The 17,306-nt window shown below is 38.4% G+C and overlaps 1 protein-coding gene across 1 annotated transcript in view; it reads left to right on the forward strand.

Annotated features, from left to right (window-relative positions):
- Nucleotides 1-14,724, forward strand: part of LOC150085008 (uncharacterized) — a 67,839-nt gene extending 53,115 nt beyond the window's left edge. Inside the window, exon 2 of the mRNA XM_090376433.1 lies at nt 14,264-14,724. Coding sequence (XP_090232559.1) covers nt 14,264-14,558 — 295 coding nt within the window. The 3' untranslated portion in view covers nt 14,559-14,724. The remainder of the gene's footprint in view (nt 1-14,263) is intronic.
- The last annotated feature ends 2,582 nt before the right edge of the window (nt 14,725-17,306 follow it).

Here is a 17,306-nt window from a genome sequence, read left to right on the forward strand (position 1 = left end):
CTGCTCAAATTACTTATTCCCTTCAGAAACAACCCAACCACATAGAAATAAAAATTGCAGATGTCCCAATCCCAAATGTTTACGCTCACAAAGACTTTGGAGTTGTTTTTGATAAAAATCTCTCCTTTAATGCCCACTATTTGTATGTTGCTCAAAAAATTCAAAAAGCAAAATGGTTAATCAAACAAGAAACAGCAGCAGTTCAAGACAGAAAAACAGTCATTAAGCATGTTCAAAGATGCATCTTTCCCATTCTTTCCTATGCTTTCTGGTCTGGTGCTCCTCAAGTAACCGTAAAGAAATTCCTTGCCCTAGAATATTGGATTCTTAGATGGCCCAATAGTAAGCTTCGTTTTCCCCATACAATATCCAGGCAACGGCTTTATAAAAACCTAAAAACAAAGCCTCTGCAACAGATGATCAACGAGTCTGGAGTCATGCTTCTTGCAAAGTTAATCACCTCTTTATGCGATTCACCAAACTTAACCAATACAATAGCTGCCCCCAACAGGGAAAATTCAAGAAACCAGCGATTCAAATCCAACCTCTCCAGGCCAAAACAAATGGACAGAATGTTCCCCAGTGCATCCCTTCACCTCATAAATTATCACAACATTGATTGCAACATGTTAATCAACTCTGAAGCCTACAGGAGTCAGATCTCCGGTGAAATGAAGAAAAATAATCCAACCCAGTAATTGCAACTGAAAGCCAAATGTCCTCTTCTGCAATTTTTTTTTAAAATTCAAAACTAAAATTCCTAGTCATTGTTAATATCTATATAAAATCGTCTATGTACATATACTCGATTATTTTATGTCATTTCCTTTGTATTTTTACCTGCCCCTAGCCATGTGCTGTGATGGGCTTGCTGTATTTGCAATAAATGAATATTTATTTATTTATTTATTTTAGTATTTGTTAAGTATTACCACGTAACCTGCATCCTTCTTCTCCCATTGGCTGAATAAATATCACTAGGAGGAAAATTACTTTAATGTATAGAAAGATAATTTTGCTTTTCCGATGATTATTATACAAGAACATAATAGGGAAAGAAGTATTCAATCCCATATTCCCTTGAATAAAAATCAGAAACATCCTTTTATATCCCTTTCCGATTTGTATACCCTCGTGGGTATCAGTTGGTAGAATCGCAGTCCTCCACACACTGGCTGGAAAAGACCTGAGTTCGAGTCACGTCGATGACGTGAGGAATTTTTAAGGACCTTTTTCACATTGTGGTGAAGTTGGTCGGTCTCAGAAGAGGGCAGCATGGTTTTTTCTCTCCAGGAAGTCGGGTTTTTCATCAAACAATATCCATTAGTGATACTGATGAAGGTATATCAGGCTTAATGTCTAAGTTTGCAGATGATACAAAGGTTGGCAGGGTAGCTATTGACAGTAATGACGATATGCTACTTCAACAAAATCTATAAAAATTAGGCAGATAGGCTGAGAAGAGGCAACTGGAGTTTAACATTCATAAATGCAAAGCACTGCATATGGGTAGCAGTAATCCCAGAGAAACGTATCAACTATGTGGCTGAGGGTAGTGGAAAATGAAAAGAGCTGGGTGTAATTGTGCAGTCAGATATGAAGTTCTCTGAGCAGTGGATCCATCACTCCAGTGTTCAAACCTTTCTGGAGTCATAATGCTGTTTTTTTATATATATATAAATATATATATATATATATTCTTCCCTGGCTTGTAGCCGTGAAGGGAGTTGTATACAGCAATATGCCTTCTGTATATAATAAAGAGTTCTTCTGCAGTGGAGACAAGCTGCCAAGACTGCTTATGAGATTTTTTCAATGATATACAGGAACTTTTCTAGCAGGAATAAAGATGATTATCATTGTATTACGCAAATTTCAGGCCACAGCTTGAGTACAGCATACAGGTCTGGAGGTCTCATTTTAGGAAGGATGTAGATCTTCTGGAACGGGTATATAGAAGGGTAACGAGATTGGTGAGGGGAGCAAAGGGATGCTCTTATCAAGAAAGGCTTCGATTCTGCATATTGCAGAATTGAAGACCGGAAGACAAGGCACCTGAGAGGTGATCTGATTGAGGTGTTTAAGCATTTGAATGGATTGAGCAAGCCCAATGCAAATGATATTCTTCCTCTTACAAAGACTACACACATGCATGAGGGGGCATAAATTCAAATCGAGGAAAGATGGATGCAGCAGACATGCGCGGAAGTTTATCTTTAGCTGGTGGGCAGTTGATTTCTGGAAAAAACTTCCATCTGTTATTGCGGAAGTGGATATCTAGAATTTATTTAAGGAACTGGAGAACTATGCAACAATGACGTAAGGGGCATTGATACACCCCATTACAGTAACAATTCCAGTATATTTTTCGAAATACCAGCTCGATTACTATTAATTTATTTTTTTTTTATTTCAATTCATGATAGCTGACTGTAGCGCGTTACCTTTTGGCGCTTAAATAAATAAATTAAGTGAAAGAAAAATGAAATAAACAATGACTAGTTCCCCTTTTCATTTCGGAATTATCTGAATGGATTCATTAATAAAGGAGGAGTTCATATTTCCTATTAAACAGCTTTCCACTTTGGCCAGTTTTCGTTGCGTAGGAATAATTAATAACAGCATTTAATATCCTTCCTCGATTAAATTGCGACCAAAGGATAGTCGTTAGTGAAAATTGCTCTGCCATTCGTTACCACAAACGCGAATCCTTCTTAATACTGGATTTGCTTCGTTATTTATTTATTTTTTCTCTCGAAAATCGTTAATTTTAATATTATCAAATTAAAGCAACGAATACTGTAAACTTTACATTCACTTTTCTATAATGAGCTATTTTATGCACGCCACCAGGTGTCTCGACTGTTTAATATATAATCATAACCGTTTAATTTTTATTTTTTACTCCCAGAACAGGAACGCATGAATTTTACCCTTGAATTTTGCATTTTATTATAAAATACACTAAAATAGCAGTCATAAATTTCTGTGGCTCTAATTATTTTAATTCTTCTACCTGAAATCGGCTAATTACAGCTCCGAATGAACAGGTCTTTAGAAATTCCTCCAGTCTGCGATCGGATAAATAAATATATTTTTCTGTTTATACTCCGGGACAACCACACGGGCAGAGGAGTTCACAAGACAGAGAGAATACGGAAACAGCACCATATTTAGCAATCACGGGCTTGCTAAATACGCTTCTGTTCTTGTATTCAAACTGAGCCTCCCTATACGAGTGACAATACCACTTTACTGTCACAGAGGATGGGAGCAGTAGCATTTTGGAACATACTTTCATATGAGAGGATAAATATAGTATGAGTGTTTGTATCCCATCTCACAGGCTGGATTCGATTCCATGGTGTTTTTGTGTTGCACACCAAAATCTAAATAATTTCGGTACCCTGAATGTTTACTTCACCAAAGTCCTTTAATGCCTTAAATATCATAAAGCAGGACATTTCTAGATTCTGCAACTTTTAAAACCATGGAGTGTCACTAGATATATCATCTGTGAAAGATACTTCTTCACATCAGTTCCCCAGGGGTTCGTGTTGGGCCCATTGTTGTTTTCTATATTTATCAATGATATTGATGAAGGTATATCAGGCTTAACGTCTAAGTATACAGATGATACAAAGGTTGGTAGGGTTGTTAATGACAGTAAGGATGGTACGCTACTGCAACATGATCTAGAAAAGTTGAGCAGATGCCCTGAGAGGTGGCAACTGAAGTTTAACATTGACAAATCTAAAGTACTGCATGTGGGTAGCAGTAACCCCCAGGGTAACATGCCAACTCTGCGTCACTACACTCAGGGTAGTGGAGAACGAAAAAGACCTGGGGGTAATTGTGCAGTCAGATATGAAGTTTTCTGAGCAGTGCAGACAGGCTACAAGAGCAGCTCATGGGGTCAATGATATATAGGAATTTTGCTAGCAGGGATAAAATGGTGATAATCCCTTTATATAAGGCACTGGTCAGGCCACACCTTGAGTACTGTATACAGGTCTGGAGGCCTCATTTTAGGAAAGATGTTGAATTACTAGAACGAGTACAGAGAAGAGTAACGAGATTAGTGAGTGGAACGAAGGGTTGCTGTTACGAAGATAGGCTTAACTTCTAAAAATTGCAGCGTCTGGAGACTAGACACCAGCGAGGTGATCTGATTGAAGTGTATAAAGCCTTGAATGGTTTGAACAAGCTCAATACTTATGGGACTCTTCCTCTTGCTCAGATTCCACACCTGAGGAGGCATAAATTCAAATTGAGGAAAGACAGTTGTAGAATAAATGTGCGAAATTTGCCTTTAACCAGAGGGTGGTTGAATGCTGGCACAAGCTTCCATCTGTGGTTGTGGAAGTCGACAGCTTAAATAAATTCAAGGCCGAAGTAGACAAACTTTTGGAGTGAATGGATGGGTGAAACGAGAAGGGATTTTTTTTTTTTTTTTTTTTTGGCTGATGAAAATAAGCTTGCTTTCTTGCATCATATGCCTCTACTAATTCTAATATCACTAATAACTAACCTTTTTTTTAACTTTGTACACTTTGCAATGGGTTGTACTTGTTCAATACTTGTACTTAAAGTTGTATTAAAGTCGTACAATATTCAAGATGCAGCTTAATGGGTCGATAAAAGTTGGTTGATAGATAAAATTGATCAACAGACAATTAGTAGAGAGGACTGTCGGGAGACACCACAATCTGTCTCGAGAAAAGTCAGATTTTGAAAATAGGGGACAGTACGTGGTGCGTTTTATATAATGATATACGACTGGGAGGGGAAAACCATCATACTCACCACTTCTTTCCAAATGCTGGAAACAGCCCCTTTTACTATAGTAGAATCCGAAACAAGCGTTTCGGTTTCCAATACAAATACGTTTCAAGCAATAACTTTAGAAGAACTGCAAAGTGGTCCTGCTTTGCCATCATACTCATTACTTCTTTCCAGACGCTGGAAACGTCCCCTTTTGCTATAGCAGAATCCGAAACACTCGAAAGAGGCTCTTCGGTTTCCACTACAAATACGTTTCAAGCAATAACCTTAGAAGAACTGCAAAGTGGTCCTGCTAAGGCTGCTTTGCATGCCGGTAGCAAAAAGCGTCTTAGACGACCACTTGTATGATATTCAAACTTTTAATCAACAGTGGCCATTTTTAACCTTTGGAAAACTTTTCTCAAAGTTTAACAACCGGAACGCTTTGCACGTAATATAACAGCGAAATATAAAAAAGCAAACTTATCATAAGGCGGTGTATTTAAAACTTCATGGTGTTTTAAAGAGTTCTATTAAACGAAGAGAAGAGAGAATAAAATCTGTACAGTAATACACGGACGCCAAAAATCTTAAAAAAATTGAAATTTAATTGGGAAAGGACGTTTCATGGTTTCTATCCAAATGGTAAAATTTTTATACTATATACACTGCCCTACCATTAATATCCGGACACCCCTTCATGGATGGGGAAACAGGTCCTATGCATGCAACACGTCACAGAACCTGCTATAAATATGCACACTGGGCTTCGAACAAACGATTGCAAAAGTGGGCAGGCAAGATGACACGTTCAACAGAATTGATAACCTCAACAAATGCTAGACGCCGATTAACATGGTGTAAGAAACGCGAATCCTGGACTGTAAAGCAGTGGAAAACAGTCCTATGGACAGACGAGTCGAGGTTCGCAGTCTACCAGTCTGATAGCCGTTCCTGGGTGTGGCAAATGCCAGGGGAACAGTTTTTCCTTCCTGATTGTATCCCAACAATGAAGTTTGGTGGAGGCAGTATCATGGTATGGGGTTGCTTTTCATGGTTTGGCTTGGGCGCATTAGTCGTTATCGACAAAACCATGAATGCTGTGCAATACCAAGACAGCATGCACTTTCAACATTATGGCAATACTTCGGGGAAGGCCCATACCTATATCAGCAAGACAACGCGCCAGTCCATACTGCTCGGGTCGTAACAGAGTGGGTTGAGGACACGGGTGTGGAAAAGTTGGATTGGCCAGCCCAGAGTGCTGATCTGAACATTATCGAGCATCTTTGGGATGTCGAGTGCACGTCGAGATCGCCCAAAGAACAAGGCCGAACTGGTGGCTGCGTTAAAGGCCGAGTGGAGAAACACATCACCTGACATTTATAAAAAGCTGGTTGAGAGCGAAGATTGAAGGCCGTCATAAAAGCAAAAGGTTTCAGCACAAAATATTAACTGACACAATAAAAGCTCTTTTTTTGTCTGAAGGCAGGTGTCCGGATATTAATGGCAGGGTAGTGTATATTAATATACACAAGGTGCGGATAAAATGAAAAAAGAATCGTTGCTTACCAATGCCTAATACTGCGCATGTCAACAACATTCATATCGTGCTGTAGATTGTTTTTTCCTGTACGGCTCAGTTTTGGTAACTGTAACAAGATCACACATTAACAAATAAATAGTAAGAACAATTTTGATAGAGCGGTTGGATATAATAAAGGTGTGCGTGCAATATGCCGTGCCATTCCTCTGTCGCAGTGAGAGCTTAAACAAGATCACAACATTGTAGCACCCGCCTTATTTTTCAGATGTGGCGCCTTGTGACTTTTTTCGTTTTCTGAAAATTAAAATCCACCTAAAGGAAAGCAATCTGAGAACTTAGCAGACATTCAGAACACCATGGAGCAATTAAAGCGGTATCTTCCGATGACTTCTGTTGCTGTTTTAGATCCCGGAAATTACGAATGGAGCGCTGCATAGACAATTATAACTACATAATTGTCATGTTTCTATTTAATATTTAACTTGACTATAGAGTTCTAAATCTTCTGTATTTTAACATTATATTAATGCAAGTGTATACATTCCTTAACTTAACATTGGTTGTAATTTCTTAATTAATATCATAGTAATTTTCACGTTGTGAAGATGTTCTTATATTCTCCATAGCATTTTACGGTCTGAAGATGTGGTTCAGCGAGAATCCTGAAACGTCACCTGCTAACAAATTAGGGCAGTATTGAGCTTGTATTATATATGAGTTTAATAAAAACCTATTTATTAAGAATTTTCACATTGTACAAATTTTATCTTAAAAATTTGGTTTTATTATCCGAGATTTCTGTTATCCAATTGTAGTCTCGATTCCATTCACCTTGGATAATCGAGGTCCCACTGTAGCTGTTTATTAATCCATTACGAGTAACACAAGGTCTCTTAATGGATATAAATGAACTTGAAGGAATACATTAGTGATATTATAATTTTACAATAATAAGCCACAGTCCACTCATTATTTATATTTGTGGCCGGCAGGATTTAAACTACTTGGCAAATGTAGTTGTCATTGTAAATTTTAAGCTGGTTCAGTCTTAATACTAAAAATTTTATTAGGCAGAACGAAGAGTGTACAATACATGTAACTGAACTTGCTATGTTTATTTATATGAATAAGAAATATATAGTTCCAAGTCATCCATGAAAAAAATTGATTTTTATATCTGATCGCACCCGATGAAGGTAATAAATTTATTTTCTTTTTCCTTTACTTTCACTAAGTGTTTATTATATAGATAAGCACTGAGTATTCGTCTATGTGTGGGCGTTCAACTATGTAACTCTGCACCTCAGGATTAAATGTTGTCTCTCGCACCCAAAGAAGGGGTGAGGTTATCAAGCTTTCAACAACTTCGAACTGGGGTCATCAGGTTGGCTGGTGTCTAGCGTTTCATCACGTGCAGAAGAAATCTTACTCCCCACCTACCTCACCCTAGAGAAGGTTACGATTCGAACTGGGCAACGGCGAAGCTCCCACTTGAGATCATAAAATCATCCACACAAAAGAAGGAGGGACAAAGGACTTGCCCGTAATTAATACTTCGACCCCGTCGACTTCTGTTTCATGACTGTTTCCTAGCTCGGACGACATTCTCGGGGCTGAAAGGCGTTAATTTCCAACAAGTCGAAGACTCAGGATCTTCCTACTTGGCCAGAATGAGAATACCTTGACAGATGCCTGACCCGAAATATTTGCCTTGGACACATGTAGATCTTGTTGTGAACAAAGGACTGAAATACCACGAATTTGAGAATGCCCGAAATACGTTCCACTAACTCACCTTCGCAATTTCGTTAATATTCAATGCTTTTACGTTGGTTAAACAACGCGTTCCACAAACCACTTTTATCTGAAGATGGATTCTTCTCGCCGTTTTAAGCAAAACTAATATAATAACAGGCGCTAACTCGCCAGTGCAAGACTAGACTCAAGGGGCTTATCATTTACCACATTCTCGTACAGATAAAAATCTTTAGCAGATATGTAATTGACAGCGAGATATTTTTCACTAATGAAAATGTATAAGAACAACATCTTCCATGAATCACATTAGTATATATATAAATTCCTCTGTTTGCTTAAAAACACAGAACTTGTACACTCTCTCTCTCTCCCTCTCTCTCTCTGACTGTCTGTCTTTTGTAGACTCATCTGACTGACCGAGCTTCTAACCATTGGGAGCCCAAACGGTTCAAATGTACATCCAAATACGCAAAGTTTTGTACCAGTGAGGGCCGAAAAACCTCACAGCGCCTTAGTACAGACACACACACACACAAAACGGAAAGACAAACCTTAGTATTTGATAAATACTGGTTTATTATTCCTTTTAAAACTTGTTATCTAAGAAAATCTGCAAAACTCTGTTAGTAGTAGTAGTAATAGAGGAATGTGATGCAAGAAAGCAAGCGTATGAGCTTATGTGGCATCAGCCAAAAAAAAAAAAAAAAAAAAAAATTTCAGACAACCATTCCCTCTAAAAGTTTGTCCAGTTCCTCCTTGAATTTATTTAAGCTATCAACTTCCACAACGACAGATGGAAGTTTGTTCCAGCAATTAACCACCCGCTGGCTAAAAGCAAATTTCCGCACATCTATTTTACAACTTTCCTCAATTTCAATTTATTTCCCTCAGGCTAGTAATCTGAGCAAGCGGAAGAATTCTATCAGAATTCAGCGTGCTCAACCTATTCAAGGGCTTATACACCTCAATCAGATCACCTCGCAAGTGCCTAGTCTCCAGCCGCTGCAATTTGCAGAACTTAAGTCTTTCTTGGTTTGTTCCCCTCACCAATAGTGTCACCCTTCTCTGTATACGCTCAAGCAACTCTATATCCTTCCTAAAATGAGGCCTCCAGACCTGTACAATCACTCCCAGGTCTTTTTCATTTTCTACCACCCCAAATGTAGTAACACACAGTTGGTACGTTCCTCTGGGGTTACTTGTATCCATATGCAGTACTTTGCATTTGTCAATGTTAAACTTCAGTTGCCACTTCTCAACCCATCTTCCCAAATTTTCTAGATCCCGTTGCAGTAGCACACTGCCATTACTGTGTCATTAACAACCCTGTCAACCTTTGTATCATCTGCAAACTTCGACACTAAGCCTGATTAATCTTCATCAATATCATTGATAAATATACAAAACAACAGTGGCTCAACACCGAACCCCGTGGAACTCCACTAATAACATTAGTCCATGAAGAGCAGCGCCCATTGATTACCACTCTCTGTCTTCTCCCACTCAACCACCCTATTATCCATTGTAGCAACTTATCCTTAATGCCAAACTGCTCCAATTTGTACAGTAATCTTCCATGTGGAACAGTGTCAAAAGGTTTTCTGAAATCCAAGTATATGAAAATTATTTTTTGCATATAGTTCCTTTGTAACCAATCATAGAATCCAATCAAATTTGTCAGACAAGACTTTCCCTTAACAAACCCATGTTGTGTCTGAATTATTGCTGCTTGTTTGGATTTTATTGGTGCATTAGCAACTATATGCTATAATGCGCCATTACTGCTGCAGTCTTGTCTAGATGATCCTGCAATGCATCTTTAACCAGTGACTCCTTTATTTTACCCGGAACAGAAGTTAAACTAACTGGTCTGTAATTAATCGTGTCACCCTTAGATCCCCCTTTGTGAATTGGGGATACATTTGCACATCTCCAGTCAGTGGGGACTTCCCCTGAGTCCAAGGGGAAGTTCCCATGCTCGCATTCCATCATGTCATTCAGCCATGATGGAATATTACGCTAGCAATATTCTATTACTGCTGAATCGCATAATAATGTACACTAAATCTGGTTAGGAAAAAAAAAGTCTCAATATCGAGTATGCTATAATGCGAAAATAGATCGAAAATGCAAGCTTTTATTTAACATGCCATGCAGTAAATGGTTAAATTTAGAGATCGGGTATGGTTTTTAACATTTTTAATAGAGTGCACTATGCGCCTGCGTTTTTTTAATGCACTTCTGATTTATCCCATTACAGTTTTAATTAAAGAATTAACTCAATAAAGATGCCTTTGCGATTTGCTCTCACTGTCCTTTTCAATACCATGCTCTGGAGATCATTAATGGTGATCTACTACTTTGAGATGAATAGTTATATTACCTTCTGTCTTCCATTTCCCTACAATGTTTCCAACAGTTCATTCCATCTGCCATAAAGCAATGTGGGTGAAGTTGGATTATAATTATCTTTTAACGGGTATGTAACGTATGCCTCTCACGTGACCTCTGGAATTAAACATTGCTTCCCAGGGATAAGTGCCCCAATATATGTTGAAGGATAGAGGACATTTCGTTATGATACACTTGCATTCGGGCCAAATGTGAGCCCACACGTTAACAATTTCTTTAATAGCATTATTAGGATCCGATTATACTTTTAATAGTATCAGTAATGACAAGTGATGCAAGAAAGCAAGCTAATACAGCATCAACCAAAAACAAAAAAAAAACACACTTCACCCATCCGTACCCTCCAAGAATTTGTCTAGTTCTCCCTTGAATTTATTCAACCCATCAACTTTCACAACAAATGGAAGCCTGTTCCAACAATCAACGACCGTTGGCTGAAGGCAAACTTCCGCACATCTATCCTGCAACAATCCTTCCTCAACTTGAATTTATGTCCCCTCATGTTTGTAGTCTCAGAAAGTGGAAGAATACCATAGCTTACTCAATCCATTCACGGCTTTAAACACTTCAATCAGATCTCCCCGCAGGTGGCTAATCTCGAGACGCTGCAATTTGCAGAACGGAAGCCTTTCTAGCTAAGAGCACCATTTTGTTCCCTTCATCAATCTGGTTGCTCCTCCCTGCACCCGTTCCAGCAGATCTACATCTTTCCTAAAGTGAGTTCTCCAGACATGTATACAGTACTGAAGATGTGGCCTAACCATTAGCCTTATACAAAGAGCTAATCACCTCCTTATCACTGTCCAAGTCACATAACAAAAAGATATATGTGGAATCCGTTAAAGGTGTAATATACTTTTATAAATATGAATGTAGTGTTTATGCTAATAAATTTACGTTTTTTGTAAATTTATTAGCCCTGGTCTAAATCAAGGAAGCGAATTAAGAACTTTTTAAACTTAAAATAAATCTCCTTTGACCGATTTTTATAGTAACAACAGGACAGTGGGCAGTAATTCAAGCATCCCCAATTTATTCTGATGCTGTCAGGCCATAGCTGTTATTGAAGGATCCTGAAAATATTATTCCAAAGGGCGAAAGCCATGGTTGGTGAAGCCAAAGAAAATATAAAAATGGATGTTAGCACTTCTCTTCGACAGAACTTAAATAAATAAAGCCGGCGGTGGAATTTCATTCACTCTGCTCAAGTTAGAAAATGAGTGTAATAATTGCTGTCAGTTCTGGGCCTCGGCCCTTATGGGGTGGAGGGAAAGACATAGATTACATAAATTGACCGGGGAGTGATAAGCCCACTTCAAACACGTAAATCAATCGACACTCTGTTAATTCCTAAGACATTACTCCTTTTGGCCACCCCACTGAGCAGGACCAGGTCTAGCAGAGCAAGATTCGAGCGTTTGATTTTAAAAATGTGCTAAAAATAAGGTTTAAAAATGCGACTTCCATGATGTTTTTTTTTTAATTTCTTTAAACTACAGTCCTTTGAAATCTCAAGGAAGAAAATATATGTGACTGGATAAAACAACATTCATCGTAATTTCAAAGATAACGATATTCTTTCGCAATGGGCCTCGAGGGAACTACATCAAATTTTCGACAGATGGCAGCACGTGTATAATTTGCTCTAACACGAACTTTGATAATCCCTCTGAAAAAAAAAAGTGGTGGGGGGGGGGGTTCTTGTAGTTTAAAGCCATCTAATTTAGGTTGTGTATGAGAGAAAGGCAGAACTGTGAAGAGCCAGATAATTTCGTTTCGTTTCTGAACATCCACCACACTATCCCTTCTTTCCTCCAAACAGAACACTGCAACAAACATAATAATACTTGAGATAAAAATACGGTATATGAACAGCTTATGTGATATGTATGAAAAAAAAAAAAAAAAAAAGTAATAATTTTCTAATTTCTATCGTTCCGATTTTAATGAAATTTGGAGAGGTCACGAAATCGATCAAAAAGAGTCAAATATAAAATTTTCATGAAATCCATCTACGGGGAGTCGAGTTATTACATGCGGACGGACGGACAAAGAAATATTAATTGTCAGATTTATATTCGTCCGATTTTAATGAAATGGCTCGACAAATCTTTTTATAAGGGTTCAAATATAAAATGTCACGAAAATCTGTCCACTGGGGTCGAATTATTACATGTGGACGGAGATGGTGAAGACAATAGGAGTATTATGCATATATGATAACGCGCCTAAAAAAAAAATCTTCAGTTGTCGCCGACTACGTGGCTGTCTGAGCGCACTCACAGTCAGTATTTTTAAGTCATTGCTGGATCATGGGTTGTTTATATTTGCATATTCGGCGCAGTTGCTTTGTGCCTGTAATATTTGACGTACCGCAATATTTAGCATAAACTTGTGCTAATTTATTTTTGGAAATTTAAACAAATGTTCTCTTTTGACGTTAATTCAGAAACCAATACTAATAACATCTAATAATAGAGTATACATTAAGGTACCTTGGAAACTAGTCAAATTAGAAAGCAGTCACTAATGGCTGTCGAGAAATTTGATCTCGCCAACGAAAATATAATGTAATTACAATTATATAAATCGGAAATGAAATCCTTGCCCACTGATTGTCGTGTTGGGGACTTTGTCGTAGTGGAGATCCTTTCTGTGATGCTACTGACAGTGATGCTCCTTGTGGCGAGTAGATAAACTACTGCATTTCATCAAACGTAAGTGCTATGGAATTAGCAGCAGATTATATAAAAGTTCAAACTTTCACTAGCATGCAACTGTAAAATGTATTTTTAGAAGAAATAAATACTCTATAATCACGACAGATAAATGTACATCGCAGCCATCCTCCACTGCACTGAGATGTAGGGTCGTGACTGGTTGTTGTCGTAGGGTTTCAGGCGCATCAGCAACTTAGACCATATTGCGTGTGTTCTGTGGTCGATTTGCTATTTTATGGACAAAAAACCCGTTTCCAGGAGGGAAAAAACCGTGCTACTTCGCCAGGGACCGACTAACTCAGCCACGTCGTGATAAGGGCCCATAAAAATTCCTCCAGCCATTGACGGGATTAGAACTCGGGTCTTTTCTACCCAGTGTGGGTAGGAAGGTGATTATACGAACTCTGCTGCCACGAGGGCAGATCTAGCTGGACATTCTACAAAAGCTATAATCTTCTTCTCAAGGTGTTGAAAGAGATTTTTTTTTTTTTCGTTTTGAGCACCAGTAGTTCCCCCTCTACAAAACTTTATTTTTTTTTTATCTTACAAAACAGGCACACCGTCCAATTACCTTCGCACAAATTCTAACCAAGCAACAACAAACATTCTACCGTTTCTACGCGCGAAAAACCCAAAATGGGACATTGGACTTTTAAACTTTAGGTCTTCTGGCCTCCTACAACTTCTAAATGCACCAGAATTCACATTCCACTTTCAGTTAAACGTATCCAATATGACGTAACACGCTTTGCACTTAGCATCCATTTATCAAGTAATCCATTGGCTGATGGTGTGTACCGAGGTAAGTATAATAACAGAGCGCATAATATCATTATATATGGAGTGAAATATTTCTATACTGGTGGTAGAAGATAGTTTCATTGTGACAGCAGTAGTATTTGAGGAGCAGGATATTTTCATTAATGGGGTGCGCAATATGGGTCTTAACTATTTAATATTTAGGTGAGCTTAGTAGATCACATATACTAGTAATTACTGAAATGTTTTCTAGTGTGTGTCAGCACCAATCTCTCTTTCTCGCTAATGATTTTATTTCTTTCAGTGATCCAACGATGTGTGGCCAGAGGACAAGTCCCCAACACCACCATCATCCTCCTCCTCCTTCTACTCCACAGTCTCTGCAAAGGTCTTCGCCATCTCTCTTTGGCCATTTTGGAGACGATCTATCTCGAGAGCTACCAATGGGCTACGGTCAGAAGCCACTAGATGACAGCCTTTCGGTAATGACAATGGTGAAAGCCGAACCTGGTATCTACTCGACAGGAGTGTTGTACTCCGCGTGTTCCCCGACCTTTGACCCGACATCTATACATCATACGACTGTAAGCCGTTCGTAGTGAAAGGTAATATAAATAGCTGGCCAAAGCAAAGAATGAAAGTGAATTGAGGTCAAAGGTCAATTCACCGTCAAGGACTCGTGTGAGACTGCTCATTGAAAGAGATGGATGAGCTGAAGTAAGACTGGAAAGGATTTTAACGTTTGTATATATAAAAGTTGTAGACGAAGGCATCTTGCCAATAAGTTCGTGGACTAGGTCCGTTACCAGGTAATTTTTGAAACATCGCAGTTGTTTTTTTTTTTTTTTTTCTCCTTTTTCTCAACCTTAGCTGTGGATGAAGAAACTGTCCTCATCGGATTGCATGGCATCAATACTCTGTTTTCCCTGTACTCCGTCGGCGATATCCACTTTTGTACCAAAGATAGTCTCTTAAGTTTTCCAGTGTTGACGCTGTCCCACAGAAGAAGAGAGTATGTCACTCTGTCGATGTTTTGTTTTCTCTGACAATAAATTCTCACTAAAGGTGACTTTGTGTGTACAGGTGTAGGCAAACTACGTTGTCATCTGTCCCCCTTTCACAATAAATTCGCAGCGAAATTAGGAACTCCGTATTTTTGACTTTTATTACGATAACGAAAACACATTGGATACTGGTCATTTACCCAACTTCATTATTTGCCTGCAAAAAAAAAAAAAAAAAAAAAAAAAGTGCACAAAACAATTTGTTGTACGGATTTTCATCCAACTTTTCAAATATTTCCAGAGCCTTAAACTATTATTAAAATAGTACGGTATTTATGAAATGTGACCAGTTCGGGTTATTTAGTTGGTCCAAAACTCCAGATTTGCAATTATTGATGTATACGATTTCTTTTACAACAGGTAAAGTCTTCCAGTAGCCGAGTCTTTCAGAGGAACGGCAAGGATGATGGTCTTCCTATGCATTCTCTGTCGAAGCTCCAAGCAGAACCAGAACGTCTCAGGGTGGTAGGTGACCCCAGAATAGACAGCTCCTCTTTTTGGGGGAAAAACTAAGCCACTCAGCTCGGAAACTTAAAAGTACATTGGTACCGCTTCGTTCGTTTTCTAATGAAATTCAGTTTTTAAGTGGCTGGTTGAAACATCCATAAATATTCAATAAAACTTCATTAGTGTCCATCAGGAAGTTTCAATAGCTCCACATTCTATCACCTTATCGAGTTCAATCTATATGAAAAAGAAGATATTTTTTTTTTTTAAAGGGTTACGTTCTGGCAAAATAAAATTTGCTCCTGGAATTATCTGCCAATAAACATGATTTATGAACTGTAATAATTCTACAACGGGTTGGTTGGTTTTATCTATTTATCAAAACACTTCACTTTTGATCAAAATAAATTTTTAATCCTTGATGGTGTATTGATTTATATCAAATCCTATTTCATTTTTTAAAAATAATTCTGAGGAAATTATAGGTTACGCGCATAGAATTGAATAATCCAAAGAATTACCTCAAAGAATCATCCAACCTTCCTGTCTTCCAATATATTTTTGAGTCACCAAATGTTCGTTCGAAATGATCTTTGGATATTAACTCTAAAGTTTAGACGCATTCCTGCAAAGGTTGACCAAGTGATTAAAATATGTTCAACCATCTGTGATGTGTGGCACATAGGATGTTGCGGATGGTCCTTTCCTCGCAGGAGATTTAGAGTGACTGAAATGAGTGTGTACCTTGCTAGCATTGCTTCTTGTCTGTTTTGTTGTAGGCTGGATTTCCATGACCGAAGAATACTTTTAATTTATAGCTCACCATTGCTGTTGCCAGTAATGGTGAGCTGTTATCCTACTGCTGTTAATAATTTGTTTTTAATGGGATACACGAGAAACTCCTAGAACTATTCGGAGGCCACGATGATGTACTGGGTCCAGCCACTTTCGGCCCACTACATCGCTGATAAACACTTTTAGGATATTCATTTTGATCAAACACTGTGGCTGATGTGCTTCATAAAAGTTAGTTTCCTCTTAGGTAAGTCCTATGAACCGATCACTATGTTCAATTGCGATAGTCTGTCCCTTGAGCTCAAGTTCGGATCGGGATTAAGATTCCTCTTCTAGTAAAACTATATCCATATAATCTTTTAAGTACAGAGTCTAAGCCCCCTCGTGGGTAGCACCATTGGTAGGATCACCATCCTCCCCACACCGGGTGGAAAAGACCTGACTTCGAATCCCATCGATGACGGGAAAAGACCCCTAAAAACCCCTATTTTTAGGATTTTTAGGGGTGTTTTTCAAAAGTGGCTGAGTTAGTCGGTCTGAGCCGATGCTCCTAAAAATCCAGCCAACCAAAACAACAGCGCCTAAATCTATGTGTTTCTGCCACTTTAATGTTTTTATTTATGGTCCCCTTGCACTCATCTTTCTGTTGTCTTCATATATTGTGCTGTTGTTGTTTTTTAGGCGCATCAGCAACTTAGGCCATATTGTTCCGTATGTATTTTGTCTGTAAACTGCGTGTTCTGTGGTCGATTTGCTGTTTTTCGGGACGAAAAACCCGAGTTTCAGGGAGAAAAAACCATGCTGCCCTCGTTCTGAGACCGACTAACTCAGTCAAGTTTTGAAAAAGACCCACGAACTTTCTCAAAAATTCGAATTTGGAAAGTACGATTTTTGAAATTTTGTATGTATATGGATAGATGTCCTCTAAAATCAAGTTGATTCAAGTCTCGAGGTATCCCTAACGCCATGTAATATCAAAGCATGATTTGGTATTGTTTTCTGAGGAAAGCATTTCTCATCTGGTTTTCAAGCTGGATATGT

The sequence above is a fragment of the Mastigoproctus giganteus genome, chromosome 6 (assembly GCF_048544385.1).
Source record: "Mastigoproctus giganteus isolate SK-2022 chromosome 6, ASM4854438v1, whole genome shotgun sequence".
NCBI lineage: Eukaryota > Metazoa > Arthropoda > Arachnida > Uropygi > Thelyphonidae > Mastigoproctus > Mastigoproctus giganteus.